The sequence below is a fragment of the Miniopterus schreibersii genome (genome assembly GCF_964146895.1).
Source record: "Miniopterus schreibersii genome assembly, chromosome: 16".
Lineage (NCBI taxonomy): Eukaryota > Metazoa > Chordata > Mammalia > Chiroptera > Miniopteridae > Miniopterus > Miniopterus schreibersii.
Window position 1 is genome coordinate 6,947,662 of NC_138116.1, and position 19,587 is coordinate 6,967,248.

At 32.0% G+C, this 19,587-nt stretch overlaps 1 protein-coding gene across 1 annotated transcript in view; it reads left to right on the plus strand.

The window, feature by feature from the left end:
* Positions 1-19,587, plus strand: part of ABCA5 (ATP binding cassette subfamily A member 5) — a 53,385-nt gene that overhangs the window by 8,638 nt on the left and 25,160 nt on the right. Inside the window, exons 4-18 of the mRNA XM_081115852.1 lie at positions 162-323; positions 1,210-1,298; positions 2,732-2,961; positions 4,526-4,667; positions 5,595-5,783; positions 7,379-7,526; positions 10,167-10,335; positions 11,449-11,507; positions 13,042-13,152; positions 14,310-14,485; positions 15,008-15,127; positions 16,152-16,290; positions 17,591-17,681; positions 17,868-18,007; positions 18,982-19,101. Coding sequence (XP_080971978.1) covers positions 162-323; positions 1,210-1,298; positions 2,732-2,961; positions 4,526-4,667; positions 5,595-5,783; positions 7,379-7,526; positions 10,167-10,335; positions 11,449-11,507; positions 13,042-13,152; positions 14,310-14,485; positions 15,008-15,127; positions 16,152-16,290; positions 17,591-17,681; positions 17,868-18,007; positions 18,982-19,101 — 2,085 coding nt within the window. The remainder of the gene's footprint in view (positions 1-161; positions 324-1,209; positions 1,299-2,731; positions 2,962-4,525; positions 4,668-5,594; positions 5,784-7,378; positions 7,527-10,166; positions 10,336-11,448; positions 11,508-13,041; positions 13,153-14,309; positions 14,486-15,007; positions 15,128-16,151; positions 16,291-17,590; positions 17,682-17,867; positions 18,008-18,981; positions 19,102-19,587) is intronic.

The window sequence follows — 19,587 nt, forward strand, 5'->3', positions numbered from 1 at the left end:
AGTTTTTTTGGAGGGCTCTTTTCATTTTCTAAGAAGCTAGAGCATAAACAGAGGTGCTTATAAAATATTTCATTCATCAAATTTAATGGTAAACTTCGTCTACTGTATTAGGTAAACTGTTTAAATTTGTGAGTTAACTGTATTGTTATAATATTTTGTAGTCATAATTACTGAAGAATATGCAAATGAAAAGGAATTGGTAGCATCCAGTCTTTTTAAGACCGACAACTTTGTAGGTGTGTTTTTCAAAGACTTCATGTCCTATGAACTCCGTTTTTTTCCTGATATGATTCCAGTATCTTCTATTTATATGGATTCAAGAGGTAAATAGCCCCCCCAAAATTTGAAAATCAGTTAAATGCATGTTTTTGCTGCTCTTAGTTCATATGCAGAATTTTAGTGGGTTCCATCATTGGCATTTTCAGCTGTACTTGTTCAGATAAGAAAACTGTCAAGTGTAGCATAAAAATATATAAGTATACTTAAATAAGTACCTATCTACATATATAATATAAAATGTAATTTATATAACATCCATTTTCATTTTAGTACATTTATATAATATCCATTATATGACTTTCTAAATCTGTATTTTTTTCTCCGTGTAATTGTTTTCACAAATGGGTTTATTACATATCTTTAAAACATCAGGGTTTTCCACCAGTGAACTTTATTAGTTTTATATTTGAAACATGGAAAACAGTCTACAATGCTTAAACCTATGAAGAGATATTATTAGCCACAAACATTTGCTGAACAATGTTGAAGTCACTATGCTAAGTACTGAATTTGTGACTAATTCCAAAAAGCCCTTAGAGAATTTTTTTTTCTTTTGTCTTAACCTGGACTTGTCCTTGCATCTGGAAGTACTTTGAAGCTGATAAGTCATTGTAGGATAACTTACCTTAAAACAGAAAAGTGACTTATTTTATTTAAATAACTATGTTTACCATTAATTTCTTTCCATTTGTATTCACTTACCATTCAGTATCCTAACATGTTAACTTACCTGTTTCAAAAATTTCAAATAAACAATCAGGAATGTGATAGATGTTTGTCTTTGAAGGGTAATTGCTTTTTTTTTTTTTTTTTTTTGGTCCTGTAGAGATTGAGTAATTAAATTACTTTGGTAAACCTCCATATGCTATCTTTAAAAGAAGGTATTTGCAAGTTGTGCAAAATCTTACGTCTCACATTTTTCCCTCATAGCTGGCTGTTCAAAATCATGTGAGGCTGCTCAGTACTGGTCCTCAGGGTTCACAGTTTTACAAGCATCCATAGATGCTGCCATTATTCAGGTAAATACGATCAAGGAAGAAAAATAAAGCCAAACCATATTTTAACAGTTGTGCCATAATAGTATTTGATTTGACCACTGTCAAATGAATAAAATACATAACTTATTACAACTCCTTTAAGAAAAAAAGATAAAGTCGTATTTTCTGTTTTAATATTTTTGAAACCCACATTTATTGTATGGTTTCTAAGCATATGATTCAGCACTCTGTGTATCTATTATTTTATCTGTGTCAGTCATAGATAATATTTATGAAAGATCTGTATTTGCAGACTTGTCCCCTTGAATAAAAATAACTTACTTTAAAGAAAGTGAGTATCTTTAGCTTAATCATAGTAGTAGATTTTATTTTTTAATTTAATAAGCATTTATCATTTATTTGCCAAACATTATTCTGTTATGTGTGAATATTAGCCGGTAATTTTTATCATCCCTATGAGATTGGTGCTGTTATTAGTCCATTTTATATTTGAACCTGAAGCACAGGGAGATTAAGTGATTTTTTAAAACTCAGCTAATTAGTGGCAAAGCTAGTTCAAAGCTAGTTTAGCCAAAGCTAGTTCAACTGCCACTAGGATTGCATATACATGTTACAATTATAGTTTAAAGACATGCTTAGACCTGATCCAGTGTTTCACATTTCACATTTTTGTAAAAATGAATAGGAGGCCTTGAACAGAAGACCTGTCTCTGTTAGTTGTTAGACTGCTGTATAGTAAAATGACTACAATAGTGCTTTACTTGACAGGGCTGTTATAACACCCAAATCAGATGATATATGTAGAAATGTCTTATAAACTCTCACACATTTTATATGTATTGCAGATGTGTAATATTACACAAATTCAGTCATACAGAAGTTTAAGGTAAAGACAGCCCAGACCACACTGGATGAATAGGTTGAGCGGATCTCATTTTAGACTTCAGTTGAGTGTTGGTAGAAGTATCATGGGACATAGGTTGTACTGTTCTGTCTACACATGCTGTACATATATATTTTAAAACAATAGAAAGACATAATATTTACTTTTTAAAAATACTATTTAAAAGAATATTTTTAATGAGAGTCATCCATTCATGGTACTAATAATTATTCCTTAATTCTTCAATTTTATAAAGGAATATTTTTGTTAATGTATATAAATAATTGTCTAAGATGATAATTATGAAATTTTCTTTGACAAATTATTTTACAAATTTGTATACGTCCCAACTTCAGACTTTAAACTTTATGGTCTGCTTCCGGAATGAGTAAAAGCAGTATTCTACTCTGTCATGTTATTAGATCAGTCACTGTATTTCAGGTGTTGAGCTTCTTGAGGATTGTATTTGTACTAGGCTGTTGACTAAATTTTTATGTTTATTTATCACACTTTGTTAGAGGTTACTATCAAAACAAAATTAACCAAATGTATTTGCATTTTCCATTTGTAGTTGAAGACCAATGTTTCCGTGTGGAAGGAACTGGAATCAACTAAAGCTGTTATTATGGGAGAAACTGCTGTTGTAGAAATAGATACCTTTCCCCGAGGAGTAATTTTAATATATTTAGTAATAGCATTTTCACCCTTTGGATACTTTTTGGCAATTCATATCGTGGCAGAAAAAGAGAAAAAGTTAAAAGAGTTTTTAAAGATAATGGGACTTCACGACACTGCCTTTTGGTATGTTGTTAGAAGTTTATTCAGTATGACTAAGAATGACGTTAAATATACAGGTCTTCCGAATTTTAATTTTGTTATTCACCTCACTTGGCAGGAAAGATACTGATTTTGTTTTCTCACAATGATTGTCTTTCTCTTGAAATTTGAGACTACTCAGCAAGCTTCAGCAATTGATTGGCTTGGTTTAACATCAGGAAAGTGGGATTTGGAAAGCATGTTAACATTACATGTTTAAATTTTATTTCACATTTTGTTTGAATTGATGAAGTGTGCTCCATGTATTTCAGTGTATTTTTCAGTACATAGAATATATGAGGTCTTGGAAAGTTAGAAATTAATTGCCTTGTATAGTCCTCTCCCAATATCATAGCATGTACTTATTATTAAAAATTTAGTTAAAATGATTGAAGTTTGTGTATGTAGTTTGTAGGCTTTTTTTCCTGAAAAAGTTATTTGTGTGAACTAAAATGAAATACAAAAGTTTATAGAGAAACAAATGAAGAAAAGTGTTTTCACAAGTGAGTGTTTTTATACAGTGATAATTTTATAGAGACATGCATTTTTATTAGTAATTCTAGGTGTATTTTCCTTAATTTTCCCACTGTTGTAAGAAAATTTATTTTTACCTCATCTTGGGAAAAATGTTAATAAGCATGTGAGTTGGTATTATAGTCCATTTTATAAAATTTTATTTCATTTACCCCAATGCAGCAATTAAATATAATACTTTACCTCATGGGATCATTGTGGATAACCCGTTTTCTTTGCTCCTTTTTTTTCCTCTTGTCATTTTAGTAGTGACTGGTTTTTAAGATGCATTGAGTTATTAAAGTATTTTGTGAGGAAATGGTAGCTGGAAGACTTTAGGCAAATCAATCTCTCAGGACCTCAGTTTTACCTTTGTAAAATGATAGATTCCATTTTGGTAATTTAGGTATCCTTCAGCCCTATTTCAGTGATTTTATGGTACCATACATTAAATCATGATCTAACTTGAAAAACAAAGATAAAATGAAATTAAATACTATAGAAATTCATTGAGCCCTGATTTGAGGAGAAATTTTGAGCAAATATAGTGAATCTATTGTTGATTTTCTTGATCTCACATGTGTAAATATGTAGTAATTATGTTATTGATTAGTGAGGTAGTTATTGTTTAAAGTACCTTAAGTTATCAGAGGTTTTATTGTAGCACATGCCATAAAGAAAATTATTAGTTATTAAACTCTTGTATTTTAAGAAAATCAGAGGTATTGTGTTATTAAACTTTTGAAATATTAGATTTAAATTAATCATGAATTGTGGCACTACTTTGGTTTTTGACTCTTGCAAAATAATCACCATTTTATATCTATATCAGAGTAAAACTTAACCAATACTGTATTTTTAATTACTTACAAGAGCATTAATTTTCAATACATGAACATATACAGAAATGAATAGATTGATTTAATTTTAAGAATAAAATAGCTGGAATAAAGATGAAATTTTGTTTAAAGTGATTTGTTTTTAACTGTTACAACCCATACTTTTAACTTTAAATCTATTTGCATTCTCATTTTAGGCTCTCCTGGGTCCTTCTGTATACAAGTTTGATTTTTCTTATGTCCATTCTTATGGCAGTCATTGCAACAACTTCTTCGTTATTCCCTCAAAGTAGCTGTGTTGTGATATTTCTACTTTTTTTCCTGTATGGGTTATCATCTGTAAGTATTTCAACTTGAAATAGGGATAAAGAATTGCCAAAATATTTGATAAATATAGCAAAGTCTTATTTTTTGGTTTATAGTCAGTTTCCCAAGAAAGAGATTGTTGTGAGCTTACTGATTAATGACTTACGTATAGCATCATTTTACCTCCATATTTTTAGGAAAGGTACTACATAGTCTCAAGTTTAAATTTAACTTGTTTTCATGTGATGTATTTCACATACAAATTCTCTTGAGTCTATTTTTTACTCTTCCTATAACCTGTGAATTTAAGATAGTGTAGTACTGGACTTTTTATTCCTTTTCTTTTATGAAATCCTGACTGTTTCAAGTTAACTTATATTACAGGATGATGTTGTATAAAGATATGTCTTGGTAAATACAGCTCTTTGGAAGTGTTGGTATCCATTTGGTATATCAGCTAAGTACTGGCTGTTATGACCAGCCTTTGTTTTAAGTGCTTCCAGTTTCCATCCTGGTTGGTTTATGTACCCATGCTGTGCCAGTTGTTAAATATTTAACTATCACCTCTTTTCTTTAACATAATAATTTATATATAACTCATATACTTCTTTATATAATTGCCCAGTTTTTAACTGGTTTTGTTCTATATCTATACATAAAATTTTAAAGATGGGGGTCTGTATTTAAAAGCTTATTAATTATTGTTTTGTTCATATATGTACACATCTAAGTGCAGAAATGCATAGCTGTTTATGGTTTCTATAGAGTAGAGGTGATCATGTTTGCCTATTATATAGATAATATGCAGTTTTTAAATTTGTCAGTTTAAATTTTTAAATGTACATCACTATTTGTATGAAAATAAAATATTTTACCATAGCATTTAGTAATTAATTGTATTTGTTTTGATATGAATGTATATGAACAATGTGCAGTAACCTTAATATTTACATTTTATAGGTATTTTTTGCTTTAATGCTGACACCCCTTTTTAAAAAGTCAAAACATGTGGGAATAGTTGAATTTTTAGTCACTGTGGCTTTTGGATTTATTGGCCTTTTGATCGTCCTTGTGGAAAGTTTTCCCAAATCATTAGTGTGGCTTTTAAGTCCCTTCTGCCAGTGTACTTTTTTGATTGGTATTGCACAGGTAGGTAATATATTTATGTTGTTCTCACTAAATAATTTCTTTTCAGTTCCATGCAGCTTATTATACTACCATGAATACTACCTCTGATTTGGGGGTGGGGGAGATTAAATTTCAACCTGAGAAAGGAATGATATTTAAATACTGGAGTATATTTTATATTGGTTTCATTTGTATTTTCTCTGTTTTTAATTTGTTCCTTTATATTATCTGCTTATAAGTTCTCTACTTTCTGCTTTAGTATATCTCAGCAATCTACTTCATTGCAGTAACTCAGTGTGTTAGAAGTCATTAGTTTAAGTGTCCGGTAATTTGGATTGCTTATGGCCTGGTTACATTGCTACCTGTTGTAAAATAATCTCAAATGTGTGCCTGGAGAAAATTGTATGTGGAACAGAACAAATATTTCATGACTGTAGTAGTAAAATAAGTAGATCTGGTGGATTTATAAATTTGATTCTTCTTAGTCTTTATAGGGACTGTCAGGTTGTAAAAGGGGAAAATTCTTATAAGGAACTGTTTTATGTAACAACATAAATTTAGTTAATGTAAAAGAAAAAATGTAATTAGTATAAGACATTTTTCATGTTTGCTGGGTAGAATATTTTGATTTGTGAAACTTAACATAGATTGTTTAAAAATACTGAGTTAAAGAAATTTTAATTACTGCCCTACCAGGCGTGGCTCAGCGGTTGAGCGTTGACCTGGGATCCAGGCGATCGGGGTTCGATTCCCGGTCAGGGCACATGCCCAGGTTGCGGGCTCGATCAATGACTCTCTCATCATTGATGTTTCTATCTCTCTCTTTCCCTCTCCTTTCCTCTCTCTGAAATCAATAAAGATATATTTAAAAAAAAAAAAAAGAATTTTAATTACTTAAGACCTAAGAGCTGTTATTACACATTTTGGAAATCCACTGAGTCCCCTTCACTTGGGAAGGTAGAGTTACAGGTTCATAGACTTTCTTGTGAATGGAAGGAACTTTCAGTGTCATTTAGTTCATCTTCTTTTCATAGATGAGAAGACTGAAATTCAGGATGGTGGTACAGTTAAACTTTATTCGTTTCATGACAGGTCTTGGACCCAAATGAGGCCTCGAACTCTTAATACATTTCTTCTGCTCTGTCACATGTGTCTGCTGTGAATAACTTAATAATTGTGTTGGTGTTATGCTAATGAGTATTTCAGTATTGGAAGATGCTGGCCATAGTTTTACCCTCTCGGGCTGAGTTTGTTCGCCTTCTCTGCGGACCACGCTCTTTTGTTTGCATTAGTTAGTGTTAACATCATACTTTATTTGTATTTCATTTGATAGTAATAGTATTGGAATTAAATGCCCCAGGAGTGGATGTATACTAGTTTTAAAAGCACAACATTAAATACATGACTGGAAGGGATTGCTGTGATAAACTTACAGTTTGGTAAAGTTCTTACTGTTTTCCTTATAAATTTATGTTACTAATTTGGTAGTCTTTAATCTGTTAAAAGGCCCAGTTTGATTACTGTCATTCTGGATATAAGGAGTAACTCTAAGTAATGTTAGCTTTTGCTTATTTTTTATCATTTTATATAATAAAGTTGGTGTTTCTGTTTTTTAGGTCATGCATTTGGAAGATATTAATGAAGGTGCTTTATTTTATAATTTGACCGAAGGCCCATATCCTCTAATTATTACTATTATCATGCTAGTACTTAATAGTATATTCTATGTCCTCTTGGCTGTTTATCTTGATCAAGTCATTCCAGGTATGCAGATAGTTATTGGATTTAACTTTAAAGATTTTTAGATTTTTTTCTTTTGTCCACATAGGGTCAAATTTTATTTTTTTTCTAGCCAGAGTACCCAACTTATATTCATTGTTAAAGCTTTTAATTTAATTTTAAATAAGTATATTTTGTACCCATGTCTTAACCACTAGTGAATATAAGAAGATTGTGTAAAAAGAGAGCAGTTTGTTTTGAAAGTGTTAAGTCCCTAACTGAACTGCTTAACTTGGTACTTCCCTATGTCAGTCTTCTTTGGCTAAAGTGTTTCATTATTTTACTCTCTAAGGTCTAAAACTATGAAGCAGTCTTGTATCTCCTATCATTCCCCTCATCTCCTATCCTGCATCTATAGCAGTGATTTTCAATGGGTGTGCTACAAGAATTTTTAAAACATGCAATACTTGACTATTTACTCAGGGGCACTGACTTCCTTTCCCTTAGATTGTCAAATAAAATGACAGCCAAAACAATACAACAACAACAATAGCTGTCTGGTGTGATTAAATCAAAATTATACCTATTTTTTTTCTAATCAGCAAAAATATAACATTTTTTTGGTGTGCCACAGAATTTTAGTAATTAGTTTATGTGCGCCATGAGATGAAAAAAGTTGAAAATCACTGATCTATAGCAAATTCCTATAGATTCTAAATGTTATTAAATACCCAGTACCCCCTTTAGTTTTCCCCTTGAGTTCCTCAGGGTTTTGTTTTGTTTTGTTTTTCTAATATTAACTAAGTTTATTCACATTATTTCCAAGTAACTGCAATATCAAATACAAGCAAAAAGCGATACATAGATCTTACATAATACAACCCAAAAATTCTCATTGCCTGAGCTTTGTGATTGTAAGTGCCCAGACTTTGTTTCTTCGGAATGTTAGTGAACACGGTACTCACAATGACCTCTTAACATGGGGAGTTCTGCTAATTATTTTTTTTAAATCCAAAAAGAAGCATCTGTTGTCTTCCTTCAGGCTTCCTGCCCTTCAAAATGGAAATAAGTACTAAAGGAGCAACTGCTTTCCATCTCACACTAGCAGGCTTGAAGGGGACAAATCTGGGCCAAAACCTAGACTTAGCTCCTTGCACAGAATTTGATACTAAGCATATGTTACACTGAATGACCCCAATCCCTCCTATTGTACAAACACCCATTACAAATTAAAACATTTCGAAATGACCAGGTCACATTTCCTGCACTGTTTTATATGATAACCACTAAACACATGGCTTTTAAATTTTAAATTAGAATTAAATAAATTAACAATGCATTTCCTTATAGCACAAGCCACATTACAAGTGCTCCTTAGCCACATATGGCTGTTAATTACCATATTGTCCAGTATAGATATAGGACATTTCCTTGATTGCAGAAAGTTGTATTGGGCAGCACTCGTCTAGACATTGTAATGCCTCTCATCTAATTACCTTCAGTCTAAGAACTTCACCATTTCCTTTAATCAAGTTAATTACCTGCTCAGAATATGCCTTAGTGGGCATATTCTTATTAAATAGGTATATGTAACTGAATAGAAACTATATATATTAATGTCCTCCATGATACTTTTATATATTTAATCTCTCCTTAACACTCTCCCTCTCCGTATTGTATTTAATCTTCATTAGTACAGTCCTATTTACCTTTTTCAACACATTCCCAGTCTATCAGATTGTTTTTAGCTACTCATAACAGAAAATCTTTCCTAATTGGCTTAAACAAGAAGAAAATCAGTTGACTTAAAAGGAAGTCCAGAGATAGAGTGGCTTTCAAGTTGTTTGGCTTGCTCAACTATGTCATCAGGAACCTGCTTTCTCCATGCTTCTGCCAGCTTTGTCTCAGAGTCTGGCAGATTTGCCCTCCTCATGGCCTCAGGGTGTTAGGCTCCTTTGTTCATAGCCAGTGGAACCTGCCTCTGTCTGATTGGTTACATGCTTATGGCTGGAGCAATAGCAGTCACTAGAGCATGCCAAGAGCTGATTAGATAGATTAGAATCTTCTGTGTAATTGGGATCAGGTTTCTTTGAAACATGAGTGGGTATTTTTAAAAATGTAACTGTCGGGTTTTGGGAAGAAACGGGAAAATGGGTATGTGCTGTGTGGGCAGCTGTCACTGTCTGCCATACGTAAGTCTCCTGTGTCTGTCCTGTTGCTGTGTTATTCTCCTAATTCTTAAAAAGTCTTCCCTACAAACTATATTTACTGTTCTGAAAACTTCCTATTTTCATAGACTGTCTAAAATGATACCTTCAAGCTTTCAGGATATATCCCTTATTCAGATACATACTTTCCCTCTTTCAGACTCTTACTAACATTATGGCTGGCTGGCCTCACGTTCTGCATTGTGTTTTAGCCACTTGGTATGTGTGTACTCATAAAGAGTTAAGTTCCTTTAGGGTGAAAATGTATTTTACTCACTTTACATTCCCATGCGCTCAGCAACTCTGAAACTATTGACAGAGGTATTTGTCAATAAAACTTACTTTTTCACACTATTGATTTAGTACTTTATATCTAGACAAGATCTAGGTTGCTATATATTTCACATATTGCCTTTATGATTATAAAACTCGTTTTCAGAAAGAATTTGTTATGGTAACTCAGTTTTTTATTTTTCAGGGGAATTTGGCTTACGGAGGTCATCTTTATATTTTCTGAAGCCATCGTATTGGTCAAAGAACAAAAGAAATTATAAGGAGTTATCAGAGGGCAATGTTAATGGGAATATTAGTTTTAGTGAAATTGTTGAGCCCGTTTCTTCAGAATTTATAGGAAAAGAAGCCATAAGGTATGATTTAATTTTTGGTAATTTGGGCATAAGAATTGCTGATGGAACATCCCACATTGAAATCCTATCTTTTAAATAAGGTATGTAATTAATGTATCTTAGGAGATTTGGTACACATTTCATGATTTTTAAATACAGTGTTAATAAGAGCTACTTGTCTTTTTAGTTCTTATTTTCTTTGCAACCATTTAGAATAAGGTTGCTGCTAGATTTGAAATTTTTGTGTTTTAAGAAAAAAATTTTAAAGTAATAAAACTGGGTGTTTACACAGTTAAGCTGTTTTAAACTTTCTCAGTTATGTAGGTTAATACAGAATATTTAACTTTATAATTTGATTCAGGATATGTTGTCCAAGTTACACAGCATATTAAATTGTTAATTTCATAAACCCTTAGGTATTGTGACATAATTAGAATATCAGTTTAATTTCTAAGAACCAAAGAAATTAATCACTATTTCTTGCTAGATCAGTCAAAGCCAAATTAAACGAGAATGAGAAAGAGAGCAGAAATAAAAATGAAAGAAAAGTGAAGTATAATTTGTTTTTTAAGTTTAAGAAGACTAAAACCTGGGGAGAGGGAAATACTTAGGATATAATTAGTGGACCAGTGGTCTGCCTTCTCAAGGGTAAAATTCAAACTGGTCAATAAAACCATTCATTCTGTAAAAGATTATGTAAAAATTTAAAGTGGAATGAGAGAATCACTTCACATTTACAGAGAGTTTGAAATGTGTACTGATGTGAAATAAATAGCATTTGGTTTTTAATCTCCCTTCACTGATGTAACAATAATAAGTATTTGGTTGCAAACAGAAGAGCATCAAAGATGAAAAGAAATATATAAATTGCTTAAATTAAATGCTTCACTTTTAGAAGTTGGTTTATGAAAAATGGATGAATGACATTTAAAATGGAGAGGAATACTATATTTTTCTCTCGTAGTTTCTTTAAAATACGTTTATAATTATTGCCAGCTCTCTTTGGTAATTATTTTAGTAGGACAGTACTTTATTATTATTCCTATAAAGTGACAGATTTGATAAAAATGTACATGAAAGCACACATTTATAAATTGCTTTAAATCCTTAAAGTAGAAAATGGTGTTTTTTCAGAATCAATGGTATTCAGAAGACCTACAGAAGGAAAGGCGACAGTGTGGAGGCTTTGAGAAGTAAGCCGCTTTCCTAGTCCTTAGTATTAAGCTACAAATGGAAAAACAATTTGCATAATTTGTGGGAAATTTAAACTTCTTTATCATAGTTTTCTCTTTTTCCTCTAGGGATACTTACATTTATTTATGTGATTAATATTCATAGTAAAACTAACAGCAATGTAGTAAAAGAAAATAGTACTATCTTTGTTAAGCTGAAAAATTTTCAAGTATTTGAACAAGCCTCTGTCCTTTTTCCTTTATTATTATGTATGTGTATGCAGATTAGTTGCTTTTTTTTTTTTCTTTTGGCCTAACACAGGGTTTCTCAGCCTTGCCACTACTGACATTTTGGGCCTAATACTTCTTTTTTTGTGAGGACTGTCCTGAGAACTGTAGATTGTGTAGCAGTGTGTCGGTCCGGGTTCTTCAGAACCAACAGAATATGTATACTGTATACACACATACTTACAGAGAGCGAGTGAACTGCATGGGAGGGGGCATGTACTGATAAACTATGGAAATCCTTTTTCACTTGCCTTTCACAGTTTTTCTTTCCACTTGGTTCTTTTATAGTTTTTAGCTCTTTGCCAACATTCTCTTGTGAACATGATAGCATAATGATTTTAAATCTTGTCGTATGGTGCCAGTATCTACATCTCCTCTGGGTCTATTTTTATTGCCTGTCTTTTCTATTGGTGTTTGGTCTTATCTTGCTTTCTCCTGCTTGGCTATTTTTGGCTGGGTGCTGTATATTGTATATGAATAATTGTAGAGATAATTTGAAGTACTGGATAATGTAATCTTCCAGGGAGGATTCATTTTTATTTCTGGCCTGCAGCTCTAGGGGTACTAAATCCCAGATCACCCTCATTAAATGAAGGGCTGTACTTACAGGCGTGGGCAAAAGTAGGTTTACAGTTATAATGTGAATAAATAATGCAATATTTAATAAATAAAAATACAAAAATAAACTGTGATTCACGTACTCACAACGGTATACCCGCTTTTTCCTACCCCTGCACTTGAAGCTGGATTTTCAGATCCCTGTTGCCTGTCTTCCTTCAATGATTGACACATCAATCCAGTAACATTTCTTTGTTCCATTTTTCTCTTATCTAAATTTAACCTTTCAGGTATTAACGTAGCTATTCCCATGCTATTGGTCAGTTTCTAGGTCTGTTTTTTTGCCAATATATTTAATATGCCTATAAATACCCATGGGAAGAAACTTATTTGTTTATCTGTTTTTATTTCTTTGGAAATTCCTAAAAGTGAGTATATAGATTCCTCCCAATATTTTATGCACCCTCTAAATCAGAGTAACAAAAAATAAAAGTTTATTTTTATTACTTATTGTCCATACCATTGTCTATAACAGTTATTATTATGCTAATATTAAATACTGTGCACATAAGTATACTGGTGGTAACTTCAAATCTGTCTTTAAATTTATTGACTTACTTGAAGATTGCTTAACTAAAATGAATTATCTTGTATAGCTCAATAGAAATAAAAATTGTATTTGAATCTTCTCCCTTTTTTCCTGAACTAGATTTATCATTTGACATATATGAAGGTCAGATTACTGCATTACTTGGACACAGTGGAACAGGAAAGAGTACATTGATGAATATTCTTTGTGGACTTTGCCCACCTTCTGATGGTGAGAGTTTTCTGACATAAAAAAAAATCTCTTATTTGTTTTATTAGTATTACTAAGGTGTCACAACATAATTACCCTTGAAATATGTACTGATTGATTTTTGTCAATGATTTGGGACCAACTTCTGTGTCTATAAAGGTGTTTTATCTTTTTTTTAATTATACACATTTGTTTTGCAATAGGAAATTAAAAATGATTCAGTCATGTTTAGTAAAGTAAAAAGGTTCCAATTTTGTACCTGTTTTACCAGATGTTTTGTTGATTTTTCATTTTCAAGGAAGGATAAATCAGTAATTAATTGGATATTAAATGAGACCTATTCATATTTTGGGTTGAGAAAATAGATACAGATGTCCAAGTATATGAAAATAGTTCAGAAGGAAGGAATGATAAATATCAATACCATCTCCTGAAATAGAATTTTAAGAGCAATACCTCAAACATATAATTGTTATATATGACTGCCCTGTAGGTGAGAATTCAGTATGGTAGTTCCATATTTCCACAGTAAGTAAAGAGAGTGGCAATACAATATTTGACTTTAAGAAAGGGCCAAATTTCCATGTATTGAATCTGCATCTTTTTAATTGTAGTTGAACTTCTAAAATTTTCTTTTTTATTTATAATTGTGTCACTTTGTGATGGTAGTATTGATATCTTACATTTATGTAAGATGTATGATTTTTGTTACGATTCTACATTATCACATTGATTTAACAATTCTTAAGTGGGATATGCTAGTATTCAGTTTATATAAGAAGTTGGAATTCAGATTAAGTGATTTTTATCAAGATCACACTGCTAGTTAGGGGAATATTTTTATCTCTTTGTTCTTTCCACTATTGTGTAATGCCAGTAAATGAAGGAAAATTGTAACTGGATTATAAATGTACATGAACCAGTTGAGTTCCTGGTTCCTTGCTTTTTCCACTATGTAATACGTCCTGAAAATGAGGGGAAATGAGATTGGACTATAAGTGGAAGTAAATCACAAACAGTATGGAAATGAGGGTGCATTGTATTTTCCAAATTTATATTAATTCTTACCTTATATGTCTTATATACAAGTAACTGAATTATTAGTATATATTAAAACATGTATACTTTTTAATACTTAATATATTTAATATGAACTTAAATATATATTTTGGTTTTAGGGTTTGCATCTATATATGGACACAGTGTCTCAGAAATAGACGAAATGTTTGAAGCAAGAAAAATGATTGGCATTTGTCCACAGTTAGACATACACTTTGATGTTTTGACAGTAGAAGAAAACTTATCCATTTTGGCTTCTATCAAAGGAATACCAGCTAATAACATAATACAAGAAGTATGTTATTCATATTGAAATCATTACTTTTATTACCTATAAATTAACAGCCTTTTTAAATAACTTGTGTAATAAAAATATGCTTGGAAATCCAAATATAAAACCAGTTCTGAGTCCGTAAACATAATCATTGCAGAGACTTAGAATGTTGAGTAAAGTTTTTGCTCGCATGAAAGTGTCCTTGTTTCATCTTGAAGTTACTAGTCTCCCAATATAGGTATTTCTTTCTTTTCTTCTTTTCCTTTCACATCATCTCCCCCCCGCCCCACACACAGAGCCTTTGTACTGATCCCCTTCCTCACTACCCAGGGAGTCACATGAAAGTAGAACAAACCTTCCCATCAGCAATCTTTTTATCTCTTATTTCAAAATTATATATGAGTATATGTCAGAATTAAATTTTTGTACTAAAATAACATTTTAAAAGTTGGTATTAAAATCGGAACACTTAAAAACTAATATTGATAATTATGTAAATGGTGTGGTTTAAAAAATAACATTGTTGATACTTTACTTTTACAGGTGCAGAAGGTTTTACTGGATTTAGACATGCAGGCTATCAAAGACAATCAAGCTAAAAAGTTAAGTGGTGGTCAAAAAAGAAAACTGTCTTTAGGAATTGCTGTTCTTGGGAATCCAAAGGTAAACAAATACTGTGTCACTGATGACATAATTATGTTATTTAAATTATATTAAATAAAAAAGTAGGTTGTAGAAAGATATATATACACACACATTATGAAATTTAAACATACATGAAATACTATATGTTATTTTAAATGTAATTATAGTAATAAGGCTTTAAAATTGAAGTCAGAAAGATACCTAACATCTTTATGATAGTGGTCACGTCTAGAAGAGTAATGGAAAGGATAGCCTTTAGTTATATCTGCAATGTTTTACTTCTTTGAAAAAGGATCTGAAGAAAATATTGGCAGAAATAAGACTTGTTAAATATCACTGGTGGCTGTAACAGTATTCTGTTATTCTCTAATTTCTGTGTATCTGTAATAGTTCATAATAAAAGTTCTAAAATAGAATAGCACCAAAGGAATTGTTTAGTTTTTCACTATGTTGCTGATTTAATTTTGTATGTCTCTCTTTTGTGCTGTTCTCTGTCCTTAGAAACAGAGAACTAGCTGATAAAATATTTTGCAAAGTGTTAGAAAACTGCTGGGCACATGCCTGCAGCTAGGAGACCCACTGGTCCCTACCATCCTGTCACTTTTGCCTTTGCTGCTGCAGCTTGGGGATGACTCTGGGTTCTGGCTTTATGTTAATATATCTTTCTCTCAGCCCTCACCGCCATGTTTTTGAAATTTAAAATATGCTTAAAACAAATTGCTTCTCTAACAAGCAGTTGTTATAGTTCCAGAATTTAATTGTTCAGATAAAAGAAATATACTTAAGGTTTTGTTTTTAGTTTATCTGCTTATTACACTTATATTACAGACATCAGTCTTTTGTAATTAAACCAAGGAAAATATTTATGTGCCAGTCTGATAATTTTAAAAATCTGCACTCACATATGAGTGAAAAACTCAGATCTAACAGATTTCCAATCGGAAATAATAACTTGAAATGGGGAAGCTTTTCAGTTCACATAAATTTTATACATTTTAGTTTTCATGAGGATTCTCTGCCATCCCTATCCAATTTCACACAGATACTGTTGCTAGATGAACCAACAGCTGGAATGGACCCCTGTTCTCGTCATATTGTTTGGAATCTTCTAAAATACAGAAAATGTAATCGAGTTACAGTGTTTAGTACTCATTTCATGGATGAAGCTGACATTCTTGCTGGTGAGATTTTTACTTTCCTTTTGAAGGATAAGGTCATGAGGCCAAATGGGAGATTGGACATAGAGACGTCAATTTTTTTTTAATTTACCTTCATTGTTGAAAGTACTACTAGAGATGTCACATTTTGAGGAATAAATAAAGAAGCTGGTGCTCTTAACAAAAAAGGTTTTTAAAAATTTTTTAATTACATATTTTTATATTGGGAAGTCCTCAGACTACTCAAGGTTTAATCATTTACTAGGAGAACTCATAGGACTCAGCATAGTCATACTCATGCATATGAGTTATTACAGTGAAATTGACAGGTACAAAGCAAAGTTAGCAACGGGGAAAGGCACATGGGACAAATTCTGGAGGAAACCAGACAGGCTTCCAGGAGTCCTCTCCCAGTGGAGTCTCACAGGATGTGCTTCATTTGTCCAGTGATGAATTATTAACACGTCTGAAATATCTAAGGAAGCTCATTAGAGACTCAGCGCCCAAGGTTTTCATTGGGCTGGTCACGTAGGTACCCTCTGTCTGACATATGCCCAAATTACAGACTCCCAGGACAGAAGTAGATGTGAAGTATAATCTACATTGTTTGCAAAGTTTAGGTACAGTGAGCCACCCTGACCTGTTCTGGGAATGGTGGGAACACCCCTAAAATCCAGGTTTCTAGACACCAGTTAAAGGGCCAACATTGTAAGCAGGCCTTTCTAAGAATAATAGTCTCAGGTCTGCCATGTTAACTGTTTTCTGCACAGTTCTCAACACAAACACATGTATAAAAACAATCCAACACATGATTTTTAATCACTGTGACAAGATCCAAGAGTTTGAAATTCTAGAGCAACCTCTTTCTGTTTATAATATAATCTAATAAATTTGGCATGTCATTCATTTTTTCAGTAGTATCTTTGTTTAAAAAAAACAATGAGCATGTTGTTTTTGTTGCCTTTTTGTCATTCTTTTTACCTTTGGTTATAAAGGAAATCATGAAAGTGTTTGCATTAGTAAGTCTTAGGAAGAGTCTGAGATACTTGGAGCAGATTAGGAATAGACTCTAGAGTAAGACTGCCTGGGTACAATTCCTGGCTTTGTTATTTAATATGTGAAGTGTGGGCAAATTGAGTGTTTTCTCATTGCCTCAGTGGTCTCATCTAAAAAGCAGGTGATGATAATCTAGTACCTTCCTCATAAGGTTGTGATAATTTAATCAACTAATACGTACTTCTTATATGGTAATCCATAAAATATGAATGCCAGTTATTAATGCTGTTACTAACTTAAAAATTGAAATGCAAATCTCTGTTTGCAGATAGGAAAGCTGTTATATCACAAGGAATGTTGAAATGTGTTGGTTCCTCAATGTTTCTCAAAAGTAAATGGGGGATTGGCTACCGTCTGAGGTATCTATCCATTCTTTATTGGCTCTATTCTTTATAATATTTTTAATCTACTGTTATTATATTTAGGGCATGCCATAATGTGCTTTTGCCAGTTTTTATGGCACTCACTTTAAAGTATTCAGAATTTATTTTTTGGTTATTTACTGAGTAATCATAAAAAAGTTATGATTTTTTGTTTTTCTCTAGCATGTACATAGACAGATACTGTGCCACAGAATCTCTTTCTTCTTTGGTTAAACAACATGTACCTGGAGCTACTTTATTACAACAGAATGACCAACAAGTTGTATATAGCTTGCCTTTCAAGGACATGGACAAATTTTCAGGTATTACCTACTTTCAGTTTCTTGATGGTTGAACCAGGATCTTGCATTGGGAATAGGTTTTGTTGGTTCACTTTGCTTACTTTTCTGTGTAATATTTACATACTTGCAGGTGCCCAGAGTTAATAATCTGTTTCTACTTTATTTTGCTTTAGAAAGTTGGAAATACTACTAGCTAACTTTTCTTTTTTTACAAACAGCATGCAAGAAACTAATATGTTAACTTGAGTAAATAATTGTGTTTGCTTTGTTGTCAAGAAAGAAAGAAGTTGCTTCATTTGCTTTTAGGTCTCAGGATAAGATTGTGTGTGTGTGTGTGTCTGTGTGTGTGTGTACATGTACATATATATAAACACACATATATTTGTGTATATACATATACACGTATGTCCATACCACATATATAATTGTGTATGTCCTCAAGTTCTTTTCTGTTTTTCTTGATTTCATAATAAAGTACATGATTGTATGGTAAACCATTGAATTATTTTATTAGTTTTCACTTTATAATGTGGAACTCAAACTCAGTCTCCTATATCTGTTTAGGGATCTCTTAAGAGCCCAAAGGATATTGCTAATGTACATGTGTTGTGCAGAATTCTCATAGCGTTTATCTCATAATCAAATAGAAATTTTTTTATGTTAGTTTACTTGGTTTCTTTCAAGAAATAAGATGGAATCATTAACTGGATTGAAGTACCTATGCCAACTTAATGTACCCTGCCCATCATTCTGTCTGTAAAATATTTCTTTTAATTTATAATATAATAAGTATCTAAAAGATATAGTTCTATAAACAAACATTCTTGGGGTTCTTAGCAATTTATAAGAATAATAAAAGGGTCCTGAGACCAACAAGCTCGAGAACCACGGTGCCAGCAGAGTGAATTTAGACATGCCCTGTTTTTAAAGGATATCTTAGAATAATTCACGATAGTCTGCTTAACCACATGACATTCTTTCATATTTTCTTTTAGGTTTATTTTCTGCTCTGGACACTCATTCAAGTTTGGGTGTTATTTCTTACGGTGTTTCTATGACGACTTTGGAAGATGTATTCTTGAATCTAGAAGTTGAAGCAGAAATTGACCAAGCAGGTAAAAACAAAAGTAACAAGACATTTTAGGGGGAGAGATTAGACTTGTTCATCTTACAAAGACATTCATCTAAACTGTTGAATTGGTAGGATGCCAGGACAACCAGCTTGTATGTAAATCCAATTTATGCATTATTCCATGCCACTCTTCAAATTTTTAATGTTTACTTATTTTTTAAATTTAGCATAAATCTAAAAAGTCTTCTTTGTGGCTCTCATGCTGAAGCCAGTTTTCATCTCTTTCATTATTTTTTTATCTGTTTGAAATTAAATCACTGTTATAAAAATAACACCTTTATTTCTACCTTCATTGATTAGTTTTGTCTGGTTTTGGTCTAATGCAGAGATTTTCAACCCTTTTCATCTCATGGCAAACATAAACTAATTACTGAAATTCTGCAGTACACCCAAAAATATGTTTTTTACCAATCTGACAAAAATAGGTATAATTTTGATTCATTCCAACTGGATGGCTAAATTGGCTGTT